This window comes from Salarias fasciatus, chromosome 1, assembly GCF_902148845.1.
Source record: "Salarias fasciatus chromosome 1, fSalaFa1.1, whole genome shotgun sequence".
Lineage (NCBI taxonomy): Eukaryota > Metazoa > Chordata > Actinopteri > Blenniiformes > Blenniidae > Salarias > Salarias fasciatus.
The window spans coordinates 13,206,918-13,227,739 of NC_043745.1; the positions used below are offsets into that span (position 1 = coordinate 13,206,918).

At 43.2% G+C, this 20,822-nt stretch overlaps 1 protein-coding gene across 7 annotated transcripts in view; it reads right to left on the bottom strand.

Annotated features, from left to right (window-relative positions):
• Positions 1–20,822, bottom strand: part of celf6 (CUGBP Elav-like family member 6) — a 156,460-nt gene that overhangs the window by 45,618 nt on the left and 90,020 nt on the right. For all 7 annotated transcript variants that reach the window (XM_030097611.1, XM_030097584.1, XM_030097601.1 and 4 more), the window contains exon 3: positions 4,764–4,812. In XM_030097611.1, the coding sequence (XP_029953471.1) occupies positions 4,764–4,812 (49 nt within the window). The remainder of the gene's footprint in view (positions 1–4,763; positions 4,813–20,822) is intronic.

Genomic DNA, 20,822 nt, shown 5'->3' on the forward strand with positions numbered 1-20,822 from the left:
TGGCGCATGCGCGTTGTTCAAAAAGTGAGTAACAGACGTGGGGCTTCGTCTTTTCGAGAAAATCGTGTATTAGACCTTTAAGTTTTTGTGCATTCACGAAGCCTTTTTTCCTGCAGAGTGCTCATGTTCATCCCCATACAGATGTCATTGTAGGAAAAACATTCATAAACAAGTTGCATGTATGATTTCTTCTCCATGATATAAAGAATTATTTTTTTTAATGAAAACAGAAATTGTCTTCATCAGCAAACCTATAGTTGGATTCATGGCACCAAAACCAATCTCTAACGCGACATAACTTTGAAGTGAAACCCTGAAATCCTGCATTACGAAAAATTGTTTTCAGTAACTTTGGATGTCTTCTGTCCTGCAAATGAGGATTTGAGATTATAAATCAGTACATATTTATAGATTATTTATATTTTAGTGAGAGGGGGTGTCGCTTTAAAAATATCCCACCAGGTAATTTAACTCTTTTTAATGGAAAAACCATTTTGGACACAAGTTATTATTCATAGCAGATTTTTATATATCCTTTGAACATGCCCGGAGGGCATCTTTACTAAATCACTGTCAGTGCATTCACTTGGAGTGCAGTGTAAGGCAATGTTTTCAGTGCCTTGAAAGAGTTTCTTTTTTTTTTTTTTCTTGCTTCAGCACATCACACCTTCATGGAACTGAAGTGGCTGTCTATTCCTTCAAACTCGTGTTTAGTTTCTATTCAAGTAACAGAAGTAATTAGACTCCATCCCCAAGAAAATAATGCTCAACCACACACTAAACCTTTCGGCTGCTCATCCCTATCTGATGTATGCAAGTGGATTATCCAGTATAGTGAGGTGGTAAATGGAATAATCAGAGGAGAACAAACACTCAAATTGTCAGTGTATCAGGCATGATGAGAGGATACAAGCTTTGTGTTTGTAAATGTATTACTCATACCGCTAGAGCTGTCACATCCATTTTTGTAGGCGAGTGGGAGGAGGAGCTTTAAGCCTGCTGGCATGCCTGCTCAGAAACTAAGACTGGGCAAACTTGCGAAACTTGTGAGAAATGTTGGTTTTGAGCCAAACATTGTTACCTCCTTTTTTCTGCATAACATATTTTCCTAATGATTTCAACCCAATTATGAAGTGAAAGAAACGCGATGAGATGGCTTTAATTTAATACCCAGCAATGGCCACTGTAGAAAACTGCTGCATTCTTTTGAGAGTCCAAGAGTCCCCATGTCTCTACGTGTATCAACATATTTCTCACCACACACACACACACACACACACACACACACACACACACACACACACACACACACACACACACACACACACACACACACATATCAAGCACCACCGGGATCCTCTTGACTTCTGAGTTTTCCACAATCGTGTCCACAGGCACACGGGGATCTTTTGGCTTCATTTGCATGTAAAGTGGAGCGCGCTCCTCTGTGGGCGTGAGGTGCCTCCAGACAGACCCTCCCCCGTGGCTTGCCAGACTGAGCCAGCCAGCAGCCCTCACTCTTCCCTACCTGCTGGGGTGGGGCATGACAGCACAGTGCGCAACATCTTAAGGTCCTGTCAATCTCTCCGCTGCCCGACCGAGGTCAGTCTTCTGAAGAGCAGCAGGTTGGCAAGGACAAACACGACCCATTCACAGAGACTCCCCTCAGCCAGACAGACAAAAGGCATGGACAAGATATTAAAAAGGCTCACACTGGGCTCCCGAGTATCAAATAGGAGGACTGCAATGCTCCTGGCACTATATAAGTATCCAATAAAACAAAAGTATGGGGAGCTAATAAACAAGTAGGGTAAAGAAGACCGTGTAGACAAATGCACTGTGAGTGGCACACTGTGAAAAAGTCGATGTTGATGGAGGTTGCCGGGCATTTCGGGAGAGTGTTGAAACCATCTTATCAGAGTTAATAAAAGGAGAGGGTGTCGCTGGCTGACCCATCATCTTTCTTCTCATCAGTGTGGTCTCCTGTCTCACAGCAGTGGCTAGAGGAGTGGGACCTGGCTCCAAGATTGTGTTTAGATAATGGCCATCTCCAATCATAGATAATCTGGCCCCATCTTTTCTTCACAGACACAACGGCAGACAAGGTCAGGGGGAAAAAGATTCCTGGCGAGGCGAGGCGGAGATAGGGATGGGGCGGCTCTGAGATGATTTACTGCTGAGATTCACTCAGCTGCCTCCATCACCCTCCGTTAACTTTCTCATCCTGTCGTCTCTTCCCCTCTCACTCTTTTTGTCTTCCATCTCTCACTCCCTTGCATTCCTCCGTGGGCCTTGTACTGAATCCCCACTTCTCTCTGTATCACTTGCTTTATCTCCCCTTTACACTGCCATGCAAGTAAGAGAGAGATGGGCAGACAGAAAGGAGGCAAATCGGAAAGGAGCTAAAAAGTGTACTTTTACTAATTTGTGTTATGTTGAATTACTTTTCTGTGCTTCAAGTTTAAATGTACAAGTGGTTGTTTCTATTGTCATTGGAAAGATATGTTTCTATAACTTTGGTTTCTCTGAGCTAAAACCCTAGACTGATCTCACAGAAATTTTCTACAAGACTATATCCACAAAATATGTGTTGAATTTGTTGATAAGAGGCCGGTTGACTCATTGGGTGGGAGTAAGTTCAAAGGCTTTGAAGCTTCCCTTCTTGGCTTTAATTCTTCTTGAAAATCCCAGCAAAGAAATAAATCGAGGCATAAGTCACTGTAATAGACGGCCAGAGAATACGCTCAGTGATCTGTAATGGCAGTGGAGTGGTAGTTGAGGGGCGCTGGGCCCCTCCGTCTACCAGTCATTTTCTGAGCACCAGTTTCACTTCTCCTGATACCCCCATATCCCCGGAGAGAGAAATTATCTCCGGGACGTGGTGAACAATAGAGGGGCTACCAGGGTCTCCAAATGTAGTAACAGGCCCTAATGCCTGCACATGCATGTAAGCAAGATCCCTGTGCAGGTTCCACATGACAGATAATTGCTGATGTCTTGGTGGTGATAAATGTGAATCCATTTCAGAAGTGCAAATGTCTCGGTTCAACCCTGGGCTTGACAGTCAAGGGGTCCCACTGGGAATGGTGTACCTGACTGGCTCTCAGCCCTCTACAAATGAATCCTTTGCTACTTTCTCTCCTTTAGTCAGTCCTGACTGGGCTGTCTATTTTCCTTTAACCACAAGCCTTCATAGTAAATCTCATTTCATTGTCAGCAGCGACTGTGGTTTACTTCCCTGGCCTGTCTGCTGACTTCCTGTTGCCATTAACGCTCAATATCTCTGTTGGGGCCTGTCTGCTTGGTCTTATTTCATTCTGTGTGCTCTGTCCTATCCTGTCCTCCTATATGGAAAGTTCATCTGACAGGCTAGCATGGGCTGTGCCAGCCAAAGAGCCCTCTGTATTTCATTCACACTGCCTGTTCATCTCCCTTCCCTTTCTGCTGAAAAAAGGGTAGTAATTGATATTGGGACCCATCCATCCTCCCCTCTTAAGCCCAGAGATCCAATTTATCTTGGTGAGAATGCCGATTGGCTCCCTCCCAGGCCTTGTCGGTCAGACTTTGCCTGTTTTTAGATGGCTGTTAATTAAAGTGCCGCCATCACAAAAATAAGATCTACACGGGGGTGTGTGTGGCAATAGAAATGGGCCATCTGATTCACACTTGACCACATAAATCTGCAAAGTGGTTCGGTCTAATCTGACCTAGGCAGTTTAAATCACCACTCTCAATTGAAAGCATGGGGCTGACACAGACCTGTCCAATTAGATCCAATTCAGCCCATGTAAATCTTTAACTGGCTTAATCTGCATTAACCTCGCTGATGTTTAGTCACAAATGGCTTCAAAATGATCTAGTCAATCACCAAGTCAGTCAGACAGGAGTTAGAAGGAGGGAGCCATGCGCAAGAATCAGCACAATGTCAAAGCAGATTTGAATATTTTAATGCCATGTCTAAACAGATGGGTTTACTTTTTAAAATAGAATAAATGCCTGATGTGAGCACTGGAGTCTCTTTTTACTCAGTGACTCACACCAAAGCTGACTCATTTCCCTCTCAGATGGTTTTGCGTCTGAGTCATCTTGTGACATTACTATTTTGAAAACACATTAATAAAAAAGCAGGCAGGTGAATAGACAGGTAGGTGGATGGTACCAAACAAATAATTTACTGTGAATAAGCTGGTTCAGTTAATTGTTTCCAGGGAAAATAGGAAAAAAAAACTGAACTTAGTGTGGAATAAAAGTTGCAAACTTGTAAAATCCAGATCATATTGTTGGTGTCTCTCCACGCAGCACTCCATCTCTGCCTCCAGAAGTTTATGTGCCTGTGTTCCAGTGTGCGTCTGGGGTGTTTCCCCAACTCAACTGTACACATACTTAAGGATCACTGTTTGGAGACTGTGGGCTGGAGATCCTCCTGTCCTCACCGTTTTACCTCCCTTCTTCTTTTTCCTCCATGTTCCTCACTCTCGTCTTTGAACTGCTCCCAGTGACTGTGAACCTGTGACAGCCCCTCTGCTGGCACAGATGGGAAGTCAATAGAAGCAAGTGACCTATATTACGGGCTACTCTACTAACTCCTAGTGTGTCTCAAGTGAGAGCAGAATATTAAGGATTGCGTGAGTGCTGTTCCAGTGTATTGGTGTGTTTGCGTGTATGTGTGTTTTTTAATGGGGATGGGAGTGTGTGTGTATGTGTGTGTGTGTGTGGTGGTGGTGGTGGAGGGGTGCAACAGAGACCAGGAGAAGGTTAATTACCTCCTCGTCCTTCGCTGTCGGCTGGCTTCACCTGGATGGGCCGGTTCATCTGGAGAGAGAGAGGGAGGGAGGGAGAAAGAGGAAGAGGAGGGAAATCCCAGGTTAGCTTGAGACAAAAAGAGCCACTTATACAATACGTGAAGTGTTAAGTGAAAACAGGAAATGTGGCGGTGCTCCCCCGTGTTAATGTCCAAAGTTTGTCTTGCTCTGTGAGCTAAACGCAAGAATCAAACCGTTACAATGGCGTATAAAGAGATAAATACGCGCACTACTCCATGCCAGCGTGTTTAATTAATCCAGGGCACTGCCTCTAGAGATGCCTGAATTCCCCTCACAGTTCAGCAGAATTAGCACTTTTCAATGACGGAGTCACACTGGGTGTCAGATGGCACTTGGAGATTAATGCCATTACATCAGCCACTCCCAGCCCCATCGGGAGAGGCCCTCACTGGCTGGCCCTTGCTCTTCCTGTCCCCTTCTGGCACCAGACTCCCAGTCACCAGCTATATCCTGCTCATCCCTGACCCTCAGCAATCCCTCTTACTCTGCCTTCATCCCTTTCTCCCTCCCTCACCTCTCTCTCTCTCTCTACAAGCCCTTTTGCAAATTATGACCAATATGCTGTGGTCTGGTCAGCCAACTCCGCCCTGCCAATCCCTCCTTCTTCTGTTTGAAAAGGTTTTGAGAGAGAGCGTAAACAGAGTAGCGATGAAACTGTTTTCTGAAAGGTTTACAATAGGAAATGGATAAACAACCTTTGTAAATCCATTTTTTTTTTAGTGAGGTGAAAGCAAAATGTTTCAAAGCTCACATTAAAAAAAAGTCTTGTAAAGCCTGTGCCACAAATAAAGAAATTCCCAGCTTCTTTTTCTGTGGAGTCTGAATGTGAAAACACTCAATATTCTGCTGATAGTGAAACTGAAATAACATCCCCTTTCCCTCCGTGAAAGGAAAGGTGTTCAGAGTCACCCTTGGAGACCCTTTTCTTATTGAGGCTACCCACGCTCTACTTATTTGGTATTACGTTTTATATTTGGTGTTGCTTTTTTGTAATACTTCAGCTGGCAGCGGGCCTATCTTTCTAACTAGGCCATGCGGACACGTCCAACATGTGAATGCCAGTGAATGGCACACAGCACTGCCCACTCAGATCAGTCGGTGAGGGCAGCACAGTGGGTGTCTGGCCCTCTGGCAACACAGCGCTTGACAGCACTTGACATGAGCTCGGACCGCGGCTAAAAATAGACCTGAGGACTCTGGACATGTATAGACAAGCGCATACATGGTGACACCCTCGGGACATCATGTAGTCTCCTAGCAATATGCTGAACGAAGCTCAGCACGATTAGATAAAAGCAAGCCGATGTAGTGACGTGGCAAACAAATGTCCACGTGGAAAAATCCGTGGAGACAAAAGAGACACTTCTACAGGTTATGTATAACTACAATTAGCTCATCCTTTCACAGCGTGTTGCCATGTTACAAAGACCATCCTGGATCATGATCAGTCATATAAAGGTCATATTTGTGGTTTCTTTAAGTGTTTTTGTTCAATGCGTCGGTAATGAAAGAGGAAAACTGTTGATTCAATCAGTGTTCTGCCAGTAAAAGCACAAACCGAATGCAGAGTGCTGCGTTGATATATGTTTTTATTAGAGTATAGCACATGTTTCTTGTGAACTTACTGAACTGTCAGTTTCTCAGCTATATTTTTACACACTGACTCACAGACAGGCACTTCAGCAAGATTTTTTGTTTGTTTTGTTGAGTGTCCATATAATGTGTTTTTGTTCTAAGGCTAAAAAATTTGCAAACAAAACAAAAAAAAGTTTTTCCAAAAGTCAGGAGGATTTTTATTCAATTTTGGATCTGTGCAGTGTCCAAGTTCTTTGACACATGTATGTTCAATTCAGTAAAATAACCTTTGTTATTGTGCACCACTTTGTGATTTTGATTCGCAAAAACGATTCTCACCTTTAAATACATTAAGATAGATGATGAACTTACAGTCTCTCAGTTTACCTTGCCTTTTGCGTTGCACTGGCTGGGATAGGCTCCAACTGCCTGCAGCCTTAAGTACACACTGATGTAGAAGATGGATGAATGAATCGGCTACCATCAAACTACACGCTAATCTCATGAGCTTATTGCCACAAAGTCTGAGACAAATTTTTTCTTGGCAGAAAGTGGGATTAGGTTAAGTTTTAAGAACCTGAGCATAACACAAAAATACTGTAACGTTAAAGCTTGAGCCTTTGGGAAAGCCAGAGCTTATTGACTTCCGGACTGAGCTGAGGAACTGGAAGTTTCAGGCCCTTTCCCTGTGGCACTTCATTAGTATCATTTTGTGAAGCACTGAATGAGAAACAGTTTTCTCGCATTACACTGAGCTGGCTAACATCACACCGTATTATACTTAGTTTGTTTACAAGTCGTTCTTAGCTAAATGTCAGTGGTGGGGAAGCACCGGTGTATGAGAGCCGGCTCTAGACAGAATTAAGGGCAGTTGAAGCATTGTGAGTACTAAGTGAAAGTGTGTTGTGTGAGCTTATCGTGAGTGTTTGTGTGTGTGTGTGTGTGTGTGTGTGTGTGTGTGTGTGTGTGTGTGTGTGTGTGTGTGTGTGTTTCGATAGCGGCTCAGGTTGGAGGCAGAATTGGTCTCACATAAGAGGTTTAAGGTACCCTGAAGTCCCAAGATCCCTGTCCAGTGATCAGTCAGCTTCCAGGTCTTAAACGGCAGTGACTGGTCAGGAGGCTTCATTAGTAGCCCCTGAGCCACTGCTGCAACAAGAGTCATTAAACAACCCAAAAGTACACTTGGGGTTGCTAGGCAACGAAGTGGAGGTAGCCAGCAGGCAGGCACGGCAAGCTGGCCGTTGGTCTGCAGGCTGAAAGCCAACCAATTGGCATTCCTTTCTTTCTTTCTTTTTTTCTTTACTTGGTCCAAAGAGGTCATAGTGAGAGAGGAAGGGGGGGAAAAAAAAAAGAATTCTCAACTCCCACCTTCCAGCATGTCCCACTTTCATGTCCCTTTTTAGTGACTGTGACAATGAGTTTTCAGAGTGAGTCTGCTGCAACTTCTGCTCCAGCTTCCTGCCAAATGATGGAGTTCAGCTCGATGCCAAACCGCGGGGTTGTGAGTAGTGCTCACATGCATATGGCCGGAGTTAAGATGCTTGTTTCACTGAGCTACTTTATACTGTCCTTTACATACATTTTTTTTCCCCTTAAGCAGCTAGTGGGAATGTTTTGAGCAGATGAGCTTACTGAACAAAAATTTTGAAGTTTACTTCACTTTTATCCTCTCTCTCTCTCTCTCTCTCTCTCTCTCTCTCTCTCTCTCTCTCTCTCTCTCTCTCTCTCTCTCTCTTACTGTGACACACACACAGAAGCACAAAAAGTCTGGGGGCTCAATAACAGCAGGTGGCTTAGGTGACATTTTAATCCCTTATTACTGAGTGCAGGATTAGCCAACAGATCAAGGCAGAGTTAATTATATGAATTCATCAGAGGCTGGGCGAAGAGGCTGCCTTGCCTTCCCCTTGGGCCAGGACCTACTCCCCCACCAACACCTCACTACCCACACTTTGCACACACAAGTGCATGCACATGTACAAACGCGGAAGATGACAAGTGATATTCAGTATGTTTGAGGAGCTAGCTAGTGCCTGGCTAGCATTGCATTCGGCTGGAAGCTAAGCTAACGCACACAGTGGAGTCCCCACAGATACTGTAAGACAAATGAGAGACGCTACCTTCCCATTGGGCTCAGCGAAATGAACTGCATAGACATCGGAGAGTAGGACTACAGACTTTTTCATTCTGCAGATGTGTGGCTGCCGAGGCTGAAAGGAGTTCAACCACCCTCTGTCTTGCTTTATCTTTGTCTCTCCCTGCCCCTTTGGCCTCCAAAACCAATATGCTTCCCACCACAGCCCCTTAATGGGTTGATCAATGCTGACAAATAGGCAGCTCATGCTGTCTTGCCGGGGAACTCACGGCTCTGTGCCTGTGTGCTGCCGCACTTAGAGAGGCCATCTCTCTTTCCCCTCATCTCTCCCTTTCTCTGTCTTTCTCTTTCTTTCACTTTTTTCCCTCTCCATACTTCTTCCTCCTTCATGCTCTATTTCCTTTATGTCTATACATTCATTTTTTTTTCTTTGTTCTAATCTCCAGGGGTAAATCTATATTTTTCATTCTGTTATGATGAATAAAAGTCAGCTGAAGTCACAGAGGGGTGGGGAGCCAACAGTGTGGAAGAAAGGAACTTGCTAACATTTTGCAGTGAAGGAGTGCATGCACATTGCAATGTGTTTGTGGGTGCACGCAGTTTTTTTGCTCGTCCGTCCTTGGCTGGTGTGTCTGATTGATAACAGTGCAGTGGAGAAGAAGACGGACAAGGACACCCGTGGCCTTTGACCGTGTTTGGCCATGCTTTGTAAATACCACTGTTCACAAACCATGCAAAGAAAAATACTATCTACCAAGCACTCACAGAGAGAAAATTCCCTTTACTTATACCTTACTTATTTTACTTCCTACTTTTTGATGACGTGAGCATGATCAACCATGAAGAAGAATTATTTGCCAAAGCGAAGTTCAAAGTTCACACTTGTTACGAAGGCCTGATCTGTAAATTGCATTTGTCTCAGTTGTTACTGTACCTGCTGTTTGACTAAACAACTGTGAATATATGCATGTGGTTAAACGTGGATTGCAATTGCAGGTGAGTCTCAATTATAAAACTACCAAGTCTCAGGAGAATATCAGCTGGAGTCACACCACACGCCACAGGCACCATTGTTGTTGCGCATATGAAAAAGTACATGTGGTTCGCATGTACAGTAGCAGCATTTCCTCCATCGACACAGCGATGGAGTTGGAATGTTTTCAAAAAGTTGCTTTTTGTTTCCATAGAGACACAATCAGAGTGTTTTTGAAAAAGTCTGTCTTAGTCGTCATGTAAACAAGTACCAAAAAAAAAAAGGAAGCTTTGCATTTTCACTTGAAAATGCTGTCAGGAACACAGGGCCTGAGAGGAGCTGAATGAACACATTCATCCAGTCATCCAGGTTCTCCACCCCTTCACGCAGTTCAGGGTCATGTGGCACTGGAGCCGAACACCAGTGGAAAGCAAGGGCGAAGACTCCAACTGAATCACACTGAACAAATCAAAACTATTGTTTAACAAGGTTACAGTGGGAAATTAGCGTTCCCATATTAAGCCCAGTAATGCATTTACAACCATCAGGAGCAGTATTGCATCATCCATGCAAAATGAGCGCGTATCCAGGCTCACCTGCTATTTTTTGTTCTTCACTGAGCATCCACACTTGACAGTCATGTTGGGTGAATTGTGGTATTAATAGGAGGGTGTGGTGATGAATCATTACCTCCTCAGCCAGTCACATTACTCATCTCATAACTTTTAAACAGCTGTGCCAATCACAGTGGCACATGACTAATGTGGTTCACCAAATGGAAGAAAGTTTTCAGGCTCAGTAGGAACACATTTCTTTAACAGGGGGGGGGGGGGGGGGGGGGGGGGGGGGGGGGGGGGGGGGGGGGGCACAGGCACAGTGCACCGTGGAGTTTGTCTCCACTCTGAGGCTGCACTGAACGATGACTTTCTGATTGAGATTCCTTAGCATTCACAGAGGTACTGAATGTTTGGTCAGTTACTTTCATTTGTAATAAAGCATGGTTTTATTGGGAATGAGACACTGGTGCCTTTTATAACCATATGGGCAGCTCAACTGGATACTGTAAAACCAGTGAAATAAAAGTCAAAAATATCCAAAAGTGCCACATTTTGATTCTTTTTACCATTTAGTTAGTTTGACTTTTTGAGAAAATTTAGAAAGTTGTACTCACTCAGTTTGGGCTTCATGTAAGTGCGATAACGAAGCCACTTCTACCAAGACGATGTATTTGTTTATTGCCCTGTTTGAGCCCTGTATCAACTAACAGTTTCCACCCAAACTTTTGTTTACATGACTTTTTGTAATTTAAGTGGAAATCTCTTCTTCTCTCAAACAAATGACTTCTAATTCTGAACAGCAACAATTATACCTGGGTTATGCGGGTGTAATGTTTTTTTTAAACCACACCATGTATTATGCTTTAACTGCAATTTGACCTGTATTTAAAAAGAGAGAAAACACGACTACCTGTTGACCTGTTGAAATTGGAGGCACAGCTGCCTGCAGCGATTGTCCCACTCAAACCAGTGATTTGGAGGCTTAAGAGAACCTTTTCTTTTTTTTTTTTTTTGCCATAAAGGAGCTCTCCAATAAAATACACATTAAACCTTCACCAACAACTTTTTTTATTTTTCTAATTAAAACGAACTGCGTTCAGTTAATCCAAAGCTGCAGTTCAGTAGTTCAGTGGAGGAGGGAAATATCATAAATAAATACCGTAATTTACAAAACAAAATAAAACTAATACTAGTTAATTAACCTCTTTGCCATCAGGCTGTTGTTGAAATTTTGTCTTGACAAAACATCTCTGAATTTGGTCGATTACAGCTGCAAAGTTATGAGAATAAAATGAAAAGTGTTGGCCTCATTAGAAAAAATACACCACACATCAAGTTTTTCCATATTTTAAAGCATTTACCATTAATTCCTTAAAATGATTATATTGATATTTCAGTGGAAGATGGAATATACCGGTAGGTTTTGTCAGGTTCAATACATGCTGCAGTCATCATTGCTACAGCTGTTGATTTAACATATGTACACACACACACACACACACACACACCCGTCACAACAAATGGAAGCCTAGAAGCTGTATTACAGCACACACACGCTGAGTAACAAGCCACTGAGTTCACGGGAAAAGGACCTGTTGTTATTTTATCTCGCCTCCTCCAAGTCATCAGGTATCATTGCCTTGATAAGTCATCCATTGTTTGATGACTCTCATTATCATTTTGCATTTTCAATGCCAGTGGATTTACTGGAGCCGTTGATGCCATTTACAGCCCTTTAAGCTCAATTAAAGATGCTTAACGCAGACTGACATTTCCTATAGACGTAACAAAGAGCCATTGGTGCTGGGTGAGCAGAGACACCTCGTTCTGCAGGGAGTTATGAGGTTGCTGAGGCTCAGACCTTTAACCATTATGAAGCCACAAAGAATGCCTTGACCTCAGTCATTATCAGTCATTATTATCAGTGCCCTTTGAGGTTTAGAGTATTAAGTGCATTCTATTTTATAGATTGGAATTGACATCTCTGTCAAACCTCATTCGTTAATGTTTATCTGTTGCTTTGTTGTTTTTTTCCTCAGGTCTGTTTTGCCCTTGTCCAAATGAGGGGAAATAAAAAAAGATTGCATTCAAGTGGAAAACAAAACTGGATAAAATGACACGCGACAAAATTGGATCCTTTTTCCCAAATCAACTCAGGCATTGTCTTCCTTTTTTTCACCTTTCAAAAAAAAAAAAAAAAAAAAAAAAAAAAAAATCAATTCTGAGATCCAAATATCTCACTGTAGGAAAATATCACTGCCAAACAAGCTCCGAGAGCCTGCACAGCCTGTACTGTACCAGCCCAAATTACTGTTTCCATCACCTATCGCTCACACGTCAGGACATCCTGCCCCTCATTTCTGCGTGGAAGGCAAACAGGGCCAGCGCAGCAGGAACAAGTCTTTCTCTCAAATTGGTGTGCGAGTTCACAGCGGCCTCCCTGTGAGGCCGGCAAACCACGCGAGGTTGGGTCTGCCATGTGTGTGTGTGTGTGCTGAAGGAGATGGGTTAGAAGTGGAGTGATCACACGCTGCCTGTCTCCCTCGAAAACACATGAAGGAGAGCCGCGCTTGCCTCACAGTGAAGAAGAGGGAGAAGGGGCGCTGACAGTTCAGCTGTGGGTTTGCTGGCGGTGAAATACGCTCTATTTTTAGCTCCGATCCCATGCTCCTATTTAAAGATGAGGTAGTGAAGGTTGGCTTGGGAGGGGTAGACGGTGAAGAAAAAAAAAAAAAAAAAAGCCATGCTCATATTCAGCTAATACGGTATTCCCTTGTGTGATTCTGCGTTGTCAAAGGGGAACATCTCTGTGTTTGTGTTTTGTCTCTGTAATCTCTGTCCTGTTCTCCATAATTACCTGGCAATTGATTTCCCCCCAGAGCAGAGTTTTTTTGCTTTTAATTTATCTCTATGAATCCGGTATCGGCTGTTTGGCCTTCCGAGTTAACCGGCTGAATGTCTGAACCAATCTATACCACCCCACCCTGCTTGGCCTGGTCCAGCCTAATCTAGCGTCGGGGACCGTGGCCAAGCCCGCATCCATAATAGCCCCTATTCTCTCCATCTATTTTTAATTTTACCCCACTGATGCCCAATGGGGCTCCTGTTGGAGGTGGGACAAAGGTAGACAGAGACAGAAAGTGGATGAGAAATCGAGCCATCATGTTATCCTCTGCTCCATAAAGCCTCTGTTCTTCCTCTGACTGTAGATGGATTGCCGTGTAGATCACTGCAACCAATGGCCAGTGCACTATATTACATTTATTGCCCCCCCCCCACTTCTTTTTTTTTTTCTCTCCCTATCTTCCTCCCGCCTGTTCCTGCGAAAATAGGGGTGGGTGGAAAGAAGGACGGGGAGTCGGCAGAGAGGTGCATCAGGAGGAGGAGGGGGGGTGACGACGATTCGACACAGTGAGACAAGACTAACAAATTAGTCAAAGTGACAGGGAGTTTTATGAGGTCTGCTCTTGTGAGGCGACTGCTGCTCTCTTCTTTTCGCTCTCTTTCTCCAGGCCGCAGCGAGACCACGAGGGGCCAAGTGTGTGTGTGTGTGTGTGTGTGTGTGTGTGTGTGTGTGTGTGTGTGTGTGTGTGTGTGTGTGTGTGGGTGAAGAGAAGAAAGAAGGAAAGGCTACATCACACCTCGTTCGGTTTGGCATAAGTGAGCACAAAGAAATAGATTTTAAAACTTAGAAATTCACCTTTTCCTGTTAGATAAAACTGATAAGACACGACTATGTCATGTAGAAAAATGAAAAACTTCTATCACTTATTCTTATCAAGGAAGGTTTTTATCTGTTCTTCAATCAGACAATGCAAAATTACTATTTTCAGCTTCCTGTCTTTACTTTGTCCTTTTCTGTGAAATATGTAACATTAAAAAGAAACTTATATTGCTTTTTGTTCAAACGATTAAACGGTTTCCATCCAACTTCAGTGAAAAAAATTAGGTTGCTAAGAAATACTGAAAATTGATTGACGTAAATCCCTAAAGTTGCTTTTTTCCCCCTCATATGGCTAACAATAAAAGAAGCATTGTGTGTTATGACATGAGGTACCTGTTGTGCTGATACATGCCAGTAATTTTATAATGACTGCACTAATTTCCCCCTCTGAGTATTCTGGAAGAGTACAGGGAAGTGTGTCAGGTTTTAAAGAAATCTAAATTCCTAAAATAGTCATACTATAATGCAGTCAGTAACAAAATGTCAAATCATAGTGAAAAACGAAGCCTGATTAAACACATTTTATTTCCTCTCATTGAATATTCCTATTTTGAAAAGCATCTTTTACGGCCATTTATCAAGAACGCCAGTGAAACATACATAGAAAAGTACCACAAACGAAACTGACCTGCAAATCAAACTTAAATTTTAGGAAATTCTTATTACAAATGAAAATAGGAAACCTGAGAGATGCTCTTATATTGGTTTGGCCAAAAGCCACGATTCAATGTGGAATTTCACTTTGAATCCCTGGTTTGAAATTGAAAGTGCGTTTTAACATTTAATGTGATTGAGCAATGTGCTGTTTTGATCTTTCCTTGTTTGTAGTGCACAGACACCTCAGAGATTGAGAAACAAGAAAGCGGAGGTTTAGCTTTGAGCCCTCGCGTCTCATTTTGCATGTTTTGATGAAATAGCCAGGCTTACACATTTGACACGACACCAAAACGATGAGCTGTTTTATCAGAGGGAAACTTCTGCAGGACTCCTGCTGTTTCAAAAAGAAAGTGAAATCTGCACAAAAACAAAAAGCAGCCCGAACAACGACGGTGCGCGTTCCACTATCAACGTGCATAGCCAGAGCAGAGAGAGCTTAACGGCCCAAACGGAGAACGCAGAGCTTGAGCGGAAATTGCAACAATAACCTGGTAGCTCCCCGGGAACATCTGTCACTCTGCAAGGCCACAATACAAATGTTTCTGAGCTGGGCTGGGAAAACTGCGTAAGTGGCTCGCCGTATAAAGAGGAGTGAGAGAATAATAATAAGTGGAAGGTAATGACACACCATGCATCTGTCAGATTTATGAGTGTGTATCCCGCTCCGCTTCTCGCATATACCTGCCGGTCGGGTCCGCGCTCGGGCCGGTACACACCGCACCGCAATGCTGATGAGAAAAGTCAGCGGTGAGGAATCGCAGAGCAGCGGGGAGAACAGCGCCGGACTCTCGCTCGGCTGCGGCATCCAACAAACGAGCGCTAAAGTCCCGGGGAGCGCACGTACTGACACACATATCGAAACAGGGTGTGAAAAAGCACAGAATCACAGAAGTTTAGCACAAACTGGCAGCTTCAGTCAACAGAATTGTAGTCAAGGGAAAATGCCCAGAGTCGGTTATAAAAATGTATATAAGATGGGAATATAGAGCACACGAACACTTTAGCTGTAATTGTGACCAGCATCAGATATCAACTTTTCACATCGGTAAGCGTTTCTAAAAGATTTGTGCTGTCCTCCTGTTCACTCCGTCACTTTAACATCAACTTTTCTGTCACTGACAGAATAAAATATTGAATACGAGTGCAGAAGAGCAGCAGCAGCACTTAAATATCGGAATATATTGCTCTGCATGTGACTTTCTTTTTTTCCCTCTGTATTTTTGATTTGCTCATGATGAGCAACATGCGTGAGGTGATCATATCCTCTATTTGGCAAAGGTATCAAACATAAGGCCCCCATGCCAAAAGCAGCCCGCAGAGGGTCCAATCTGGCCACAGATATGAACCTGCATAGTGTGAAAATCAAAAACAAGACGTTAACTGCGTTTTCTTTAGTAGTAACTGCTGGAGCTAATTTGTCCGCTGTGGGCCGTACTGTTTTACCTCCTGTAGATAAATACTTTATTGATCCTGGAGGAAATTTAAATAAAATGAATAGATCAAATAACATAGCGCAACACGCGACGCAGTAACATTTTTGTGAGCGACCTTAAATGAGTATGAAATACATACATGAGGCTGAGTCGGTGAAAAGATGCACACTGAAGGCTGCAGATAGTTTATAGCCTCACAAGTGACAGCTTGAAAGGAAACAGGCCTGCATGGATTCAGATTGCACTTTTTATGAAAGAGAAATTTGAGCTTATTCACTATAGATTCTGTAGAAAGTGCATATAATGTAAATATTATCATGATATCTGTTCAAATTTTACCAATGAAATAAAGAGATAAAAACATGAGCTGTCCTTAATAAGTTGTAGTGATCTGTGCTTTTACTGGACAAAACTGAAATCTAGTTACATATGTGGCCTTTGAATCAAAATCGGTATGAACATTTTATCTAAGATGTTACTTTAGATTTACGCAGCAATAATCAGTTTGTTATTGAGAAGTGAAATGCAATTGTTTTCTTTCACAAACCAACAAACATTAAAACATGTTTCTGATATTTTTGAATGGATGAGCTATTGCATTTCTCACAATACCGTGAAAACATGCTCTGAAATACCTCATGCACTCCTTAATAGTAAAGATAAACACAGCAAATACATAACAATGTTTGTATACAGTAAAACATCAACCAAAGTTTGAGTATAGACATTTAATTTTGTCAGCATCATAATACTTTGTATTAAATGCATATACATGTGGCTAGTAGTGTGTTTTATAACTTATATCTTATATCAAAGTGGATTTGATGAAGGCTAGATTTTCTGAACAAAAGTACCAGAACATGTGACTATCACAAATATCAGGCAGATAATCACATTTTCGCAGGTACAGAGTGATCTTAAACATCAGTGCTTTGTAGTATTCCACCTCCTGGCAAATTAAGCAGATCCGGTGTTAAAAAAAAAGAAGAAATAAAAGCTAAAAAATCCAATGATACCATCATTAATTTAAAGAACAAAAAAAAAAAAAAAAAAAAAACCCTTTAATAGGCACAGTAATATTCTGTGCTGTACAGAGTTTACTATGTAAAAACAATGTTTTGTGCTGGTCAGTGGAGCAGTGAAATGCACTGAGCTGCAGCATTTCATGATTTTTATATGCAGATAAATATGATGAATTGTTTTTTTTTTTTTTTCCTTCCCCTCTGCTGTTTTTACATTCACTACTGATTAGGCCTCAGGATGGATGTTTACAGGGAGGGTAACAAACATGTTAAAAAATAGAGTAAATCAATGGAGCACCTTCCATTGTTGAACATTTTGGATAAAATATCATGCGGTAGTAGTGCTTATTCACACACTGACACCGCAGATCATATACGCCATGTATCACACACACGGGGTGCGTTTGACAACACAACGAAAGGCACGGCAGATTCATGAGACCTTCCCTCGTACACATAAACACACACTCACCACTTACAGCCCGCGCATAATAATGGAGGGAAAAAAGCATGAAGTTGCCCATCAAGTAGACACTATCTTATTCAAATTGTATCATAAACACACAGAGCAGAACAAACACAGGCATGAAATAATGATGATAATAGAAGAGATGATGTATTGTTTTAATGAGCACACACAGGACATGTATGTACGCCTGTACAACTGGCCAACACACACACATACACACACACACACACACACACACACGTGCGCGCGGGCATAACCTGGGAGACTTGTGTAAAGATGCCTTTAGACACGCGCCGGTCCGCACACAAAGCACACACCGTGGCAAGTGTGTTCGAAGGCGGCGTCGGAATAGAAAGCTGTTTGTGAAAATGATCACATCAATCGAAGTGATAGATAAAAGACTGGGAGCAATTGATAAAGTGCCACAATTATTTGGAAGATGAATGGCTGAATTTGCTTTTGAAATTGGACTGGATCTCAGCGCAATGGAACAGAACTCATCATCATCAATGAGCCTGCCGTTAGATTGCTTTCTGTCACAAACCAATATGAGCCCGGACAATTGGATCCATCTGCCAAATGGGATCAAATAGACCTACTCACACAACATTCAGAGTTGATGTATAGTGACCATGTGCAAAACATATTACATTCAAAATGCACAATGCATCATTGTGTATGGCTTTGTGTGTGTTTGGGTGTGATGTCTGCCATCGCCACATGTGAGTACGCTCAATACAAATGATGTGAGATACATTAAAGGAACACAAGTGCGACAGCAAAGGAAATGACAATACTAGCGAGGAGGGGAGGAAAAAAACATGATGCTTAAATGCCACAAATGAACCCATCAATTCATATAATGTGAGTGAGATGATTGTAAAGACAAGGTATGGAGTGAATAGCTTGAGATTGATGTGCAGTTAAAGGCGGCCTTTAACAGTTAGGAGAGGGATCATTTTCTCACATCTTCCAATACCACGGCTCCATCCAGGATATTTTTCTTTTATTGTTATTATTTAAAAGAATATTTGCGAAGTTGCAACTCATAAAACTTGCACTATCGTATCACATAATTTATTTAAGCCTATAAATCCTTTGGCTTTCGCAGTTATATGCCTCATAATGATGCATTGGTTAACACGGCCTGAATATTTGAGCCACATAAAAATGGTAATAGATTAAACCAGGGGAGTGTGTAGAACTGCAGTGTGTGTGTGCATGTCTGCGAGCATGTGTGTGTGTGTGAGAGAGAGAGAGAGAGAGAGAGAGAGACTGTGTGAGTGGAGCTATCAGTAAAGAAGTATTACTGCAGCTTACACAGGCCTTAGCATACAGAAAGGAACATCAGAATACACTGTATCTCCCCCACAAAGCAAAGGGAAAGGGACGGACGCAGCGGGGGGCTGGAGGGACACACACTAAGTAATGCATTGTGCTTGGAGGGAGGTGACAGGGGTCTGATGATACAGCGGAAGCGTGTAAATGGTCCGTTATTAAGGGGAGAGGAAGCTGGAATGATTGTTTATGGCCACAGATCTGCCCAGAGAAAACATCCATGCACCTAAAATTAGTTATTTACTTTGTGCTTCTTCTTACAGTATTGAGGCTGTTCTGCAGCATCCATTACATCAAATTCACATGCACTATACATCATGGACACGCACATACACACCCACACACTGTCATTAAGGTTAGGAGTAGTTTTGCAATTACTGGCTGAAATTTTTCAAACATGTTTTTTTTTTTTTTTTCTGCACTGTGATCTGTTATCTTCACTATCGCCAGTGTTCTCTATTTATATGCTGTCTATTCTTTATGTTTGTTCCATAACGGTCTATTATATCATGCTGCTGTTTCATTCTGTTGCAGTGGGGAGTCTCGGATGTCAATATGGCAAAAGCAGATCATCTCCGTCCGAAGCTGTGACTGACAAAAGTTAACCGAAAGGAAATTAAAATCCTCCAGACAGACACCTATACACAAGCCTGAACCGCACACTCTGTCCCCGCATTTGCAAGGGAATGATCATCCTTCTTGCTGTTTGAGAGGTGGAGTGTGTACACGGCATCCTGACGTACCCTTCACTGTTTCATCCTGTCTCTTCATGCACACGAAAAAAGCTAACGAACATACACACACACACACGCACACACACACATACACACACACGCTCTGTTCCTGTGTGGCGGGTATCTCGGGGGTGCTCTGCAGGGACCTGTGCTGTCAGAGAGCAGACCACAGAGTGTCCCTGGTTCCTGCTCCACCTGCTGTGACAGCTAATTAGGCATGGCCACAAAGACTGGCCTGTCTGGGTGCTGAAGTGGGTGTCGTGGCGTGGCATGGCAGGGCACGGCAGGGCAAGGCACGGCGCGGGGTGTGAGCGGCGGCCAGCTGATAAGGTGCCCCGCCGTGTTGTCCGGGGACGCTGCCTCAACCCGGGAACACCCAGGACTACGGCGGTGTGTCCTCGTCTTCGTTAGGCTCCCCTTCAGTCATTAATTACACTCACGCACTTCTATTAGTCCTCCATTTAGGCTAATCAACAAGCAGGGCCTCCGCTGACATCATTAGCTCTCATAACAAGCAGCAGCACTCTGGGAGGGGCCCTTCAGAGCCGTTTGTGAACATTAACCCTTCCTCGACAGTAATGAGCCATCCTTATCTTGCGGTGAACCCCTGGGCTTTTGTCCTGCTCCCGGTGTCCAATACACACACACACACACATAGAGACACACACATACACCCCCAGCATGTTCTCCTCACGCTGCACTGTCGTTAGGAGACAGCAGTAGCTTGCACCAAAGCTGTGGACGCTCCAGGCAGACAAGGAAGCTTAAATAGCATGGCAGGAAGTTAACACTGCAAGGGGGGAGCGCAATGTATTTTTGGGAGGGTTAGGGATCAAAGGCACTGAGGAAATGGGATGAGACAGGGCAGCCAAAGCCCCTTGGGGATGTGTGTTTCTTTTGAGCGTGTGTGTGTGTGTGTGCATGCGTGCGTGTGTGTGTGACTCATATTAGATATGAAGCGGGGAAGGAAACACAGGTTGGAGATGGTGACACGGAGCTCAGCCGTTCGCCTGGACCAGCGGGGAGCACGGGAAGAGAGAAGGGTCCCCTGAGCGACTGCACAGCCTCCTGGGGTTTGAGCTGTTTGGACGTAAAATTAAAAACACCGACACACACACACACACACACACACACACACACACACACACTCACACTCGAGCACATACACACATTTGTACACGTAAATACACATGCTGAGCTAAAATTGGCCAGTTGTCCTCAAGGAACAAACATGCCGAACTTAAAAGTGTATGCTATTACTTTTGCTTGTCACATTCTTTCTTGCTTAAAGCAAAAACTGTTGTATTATTAGCCAGGGCTCGTCATCCTCCGTTTATTCCTCCTTATCACTTAGATCACTGGTTTTCAATTTTTTTTTCTTCAATAATGTACCTAATTTAAAACACCTGCGCAACACAACAA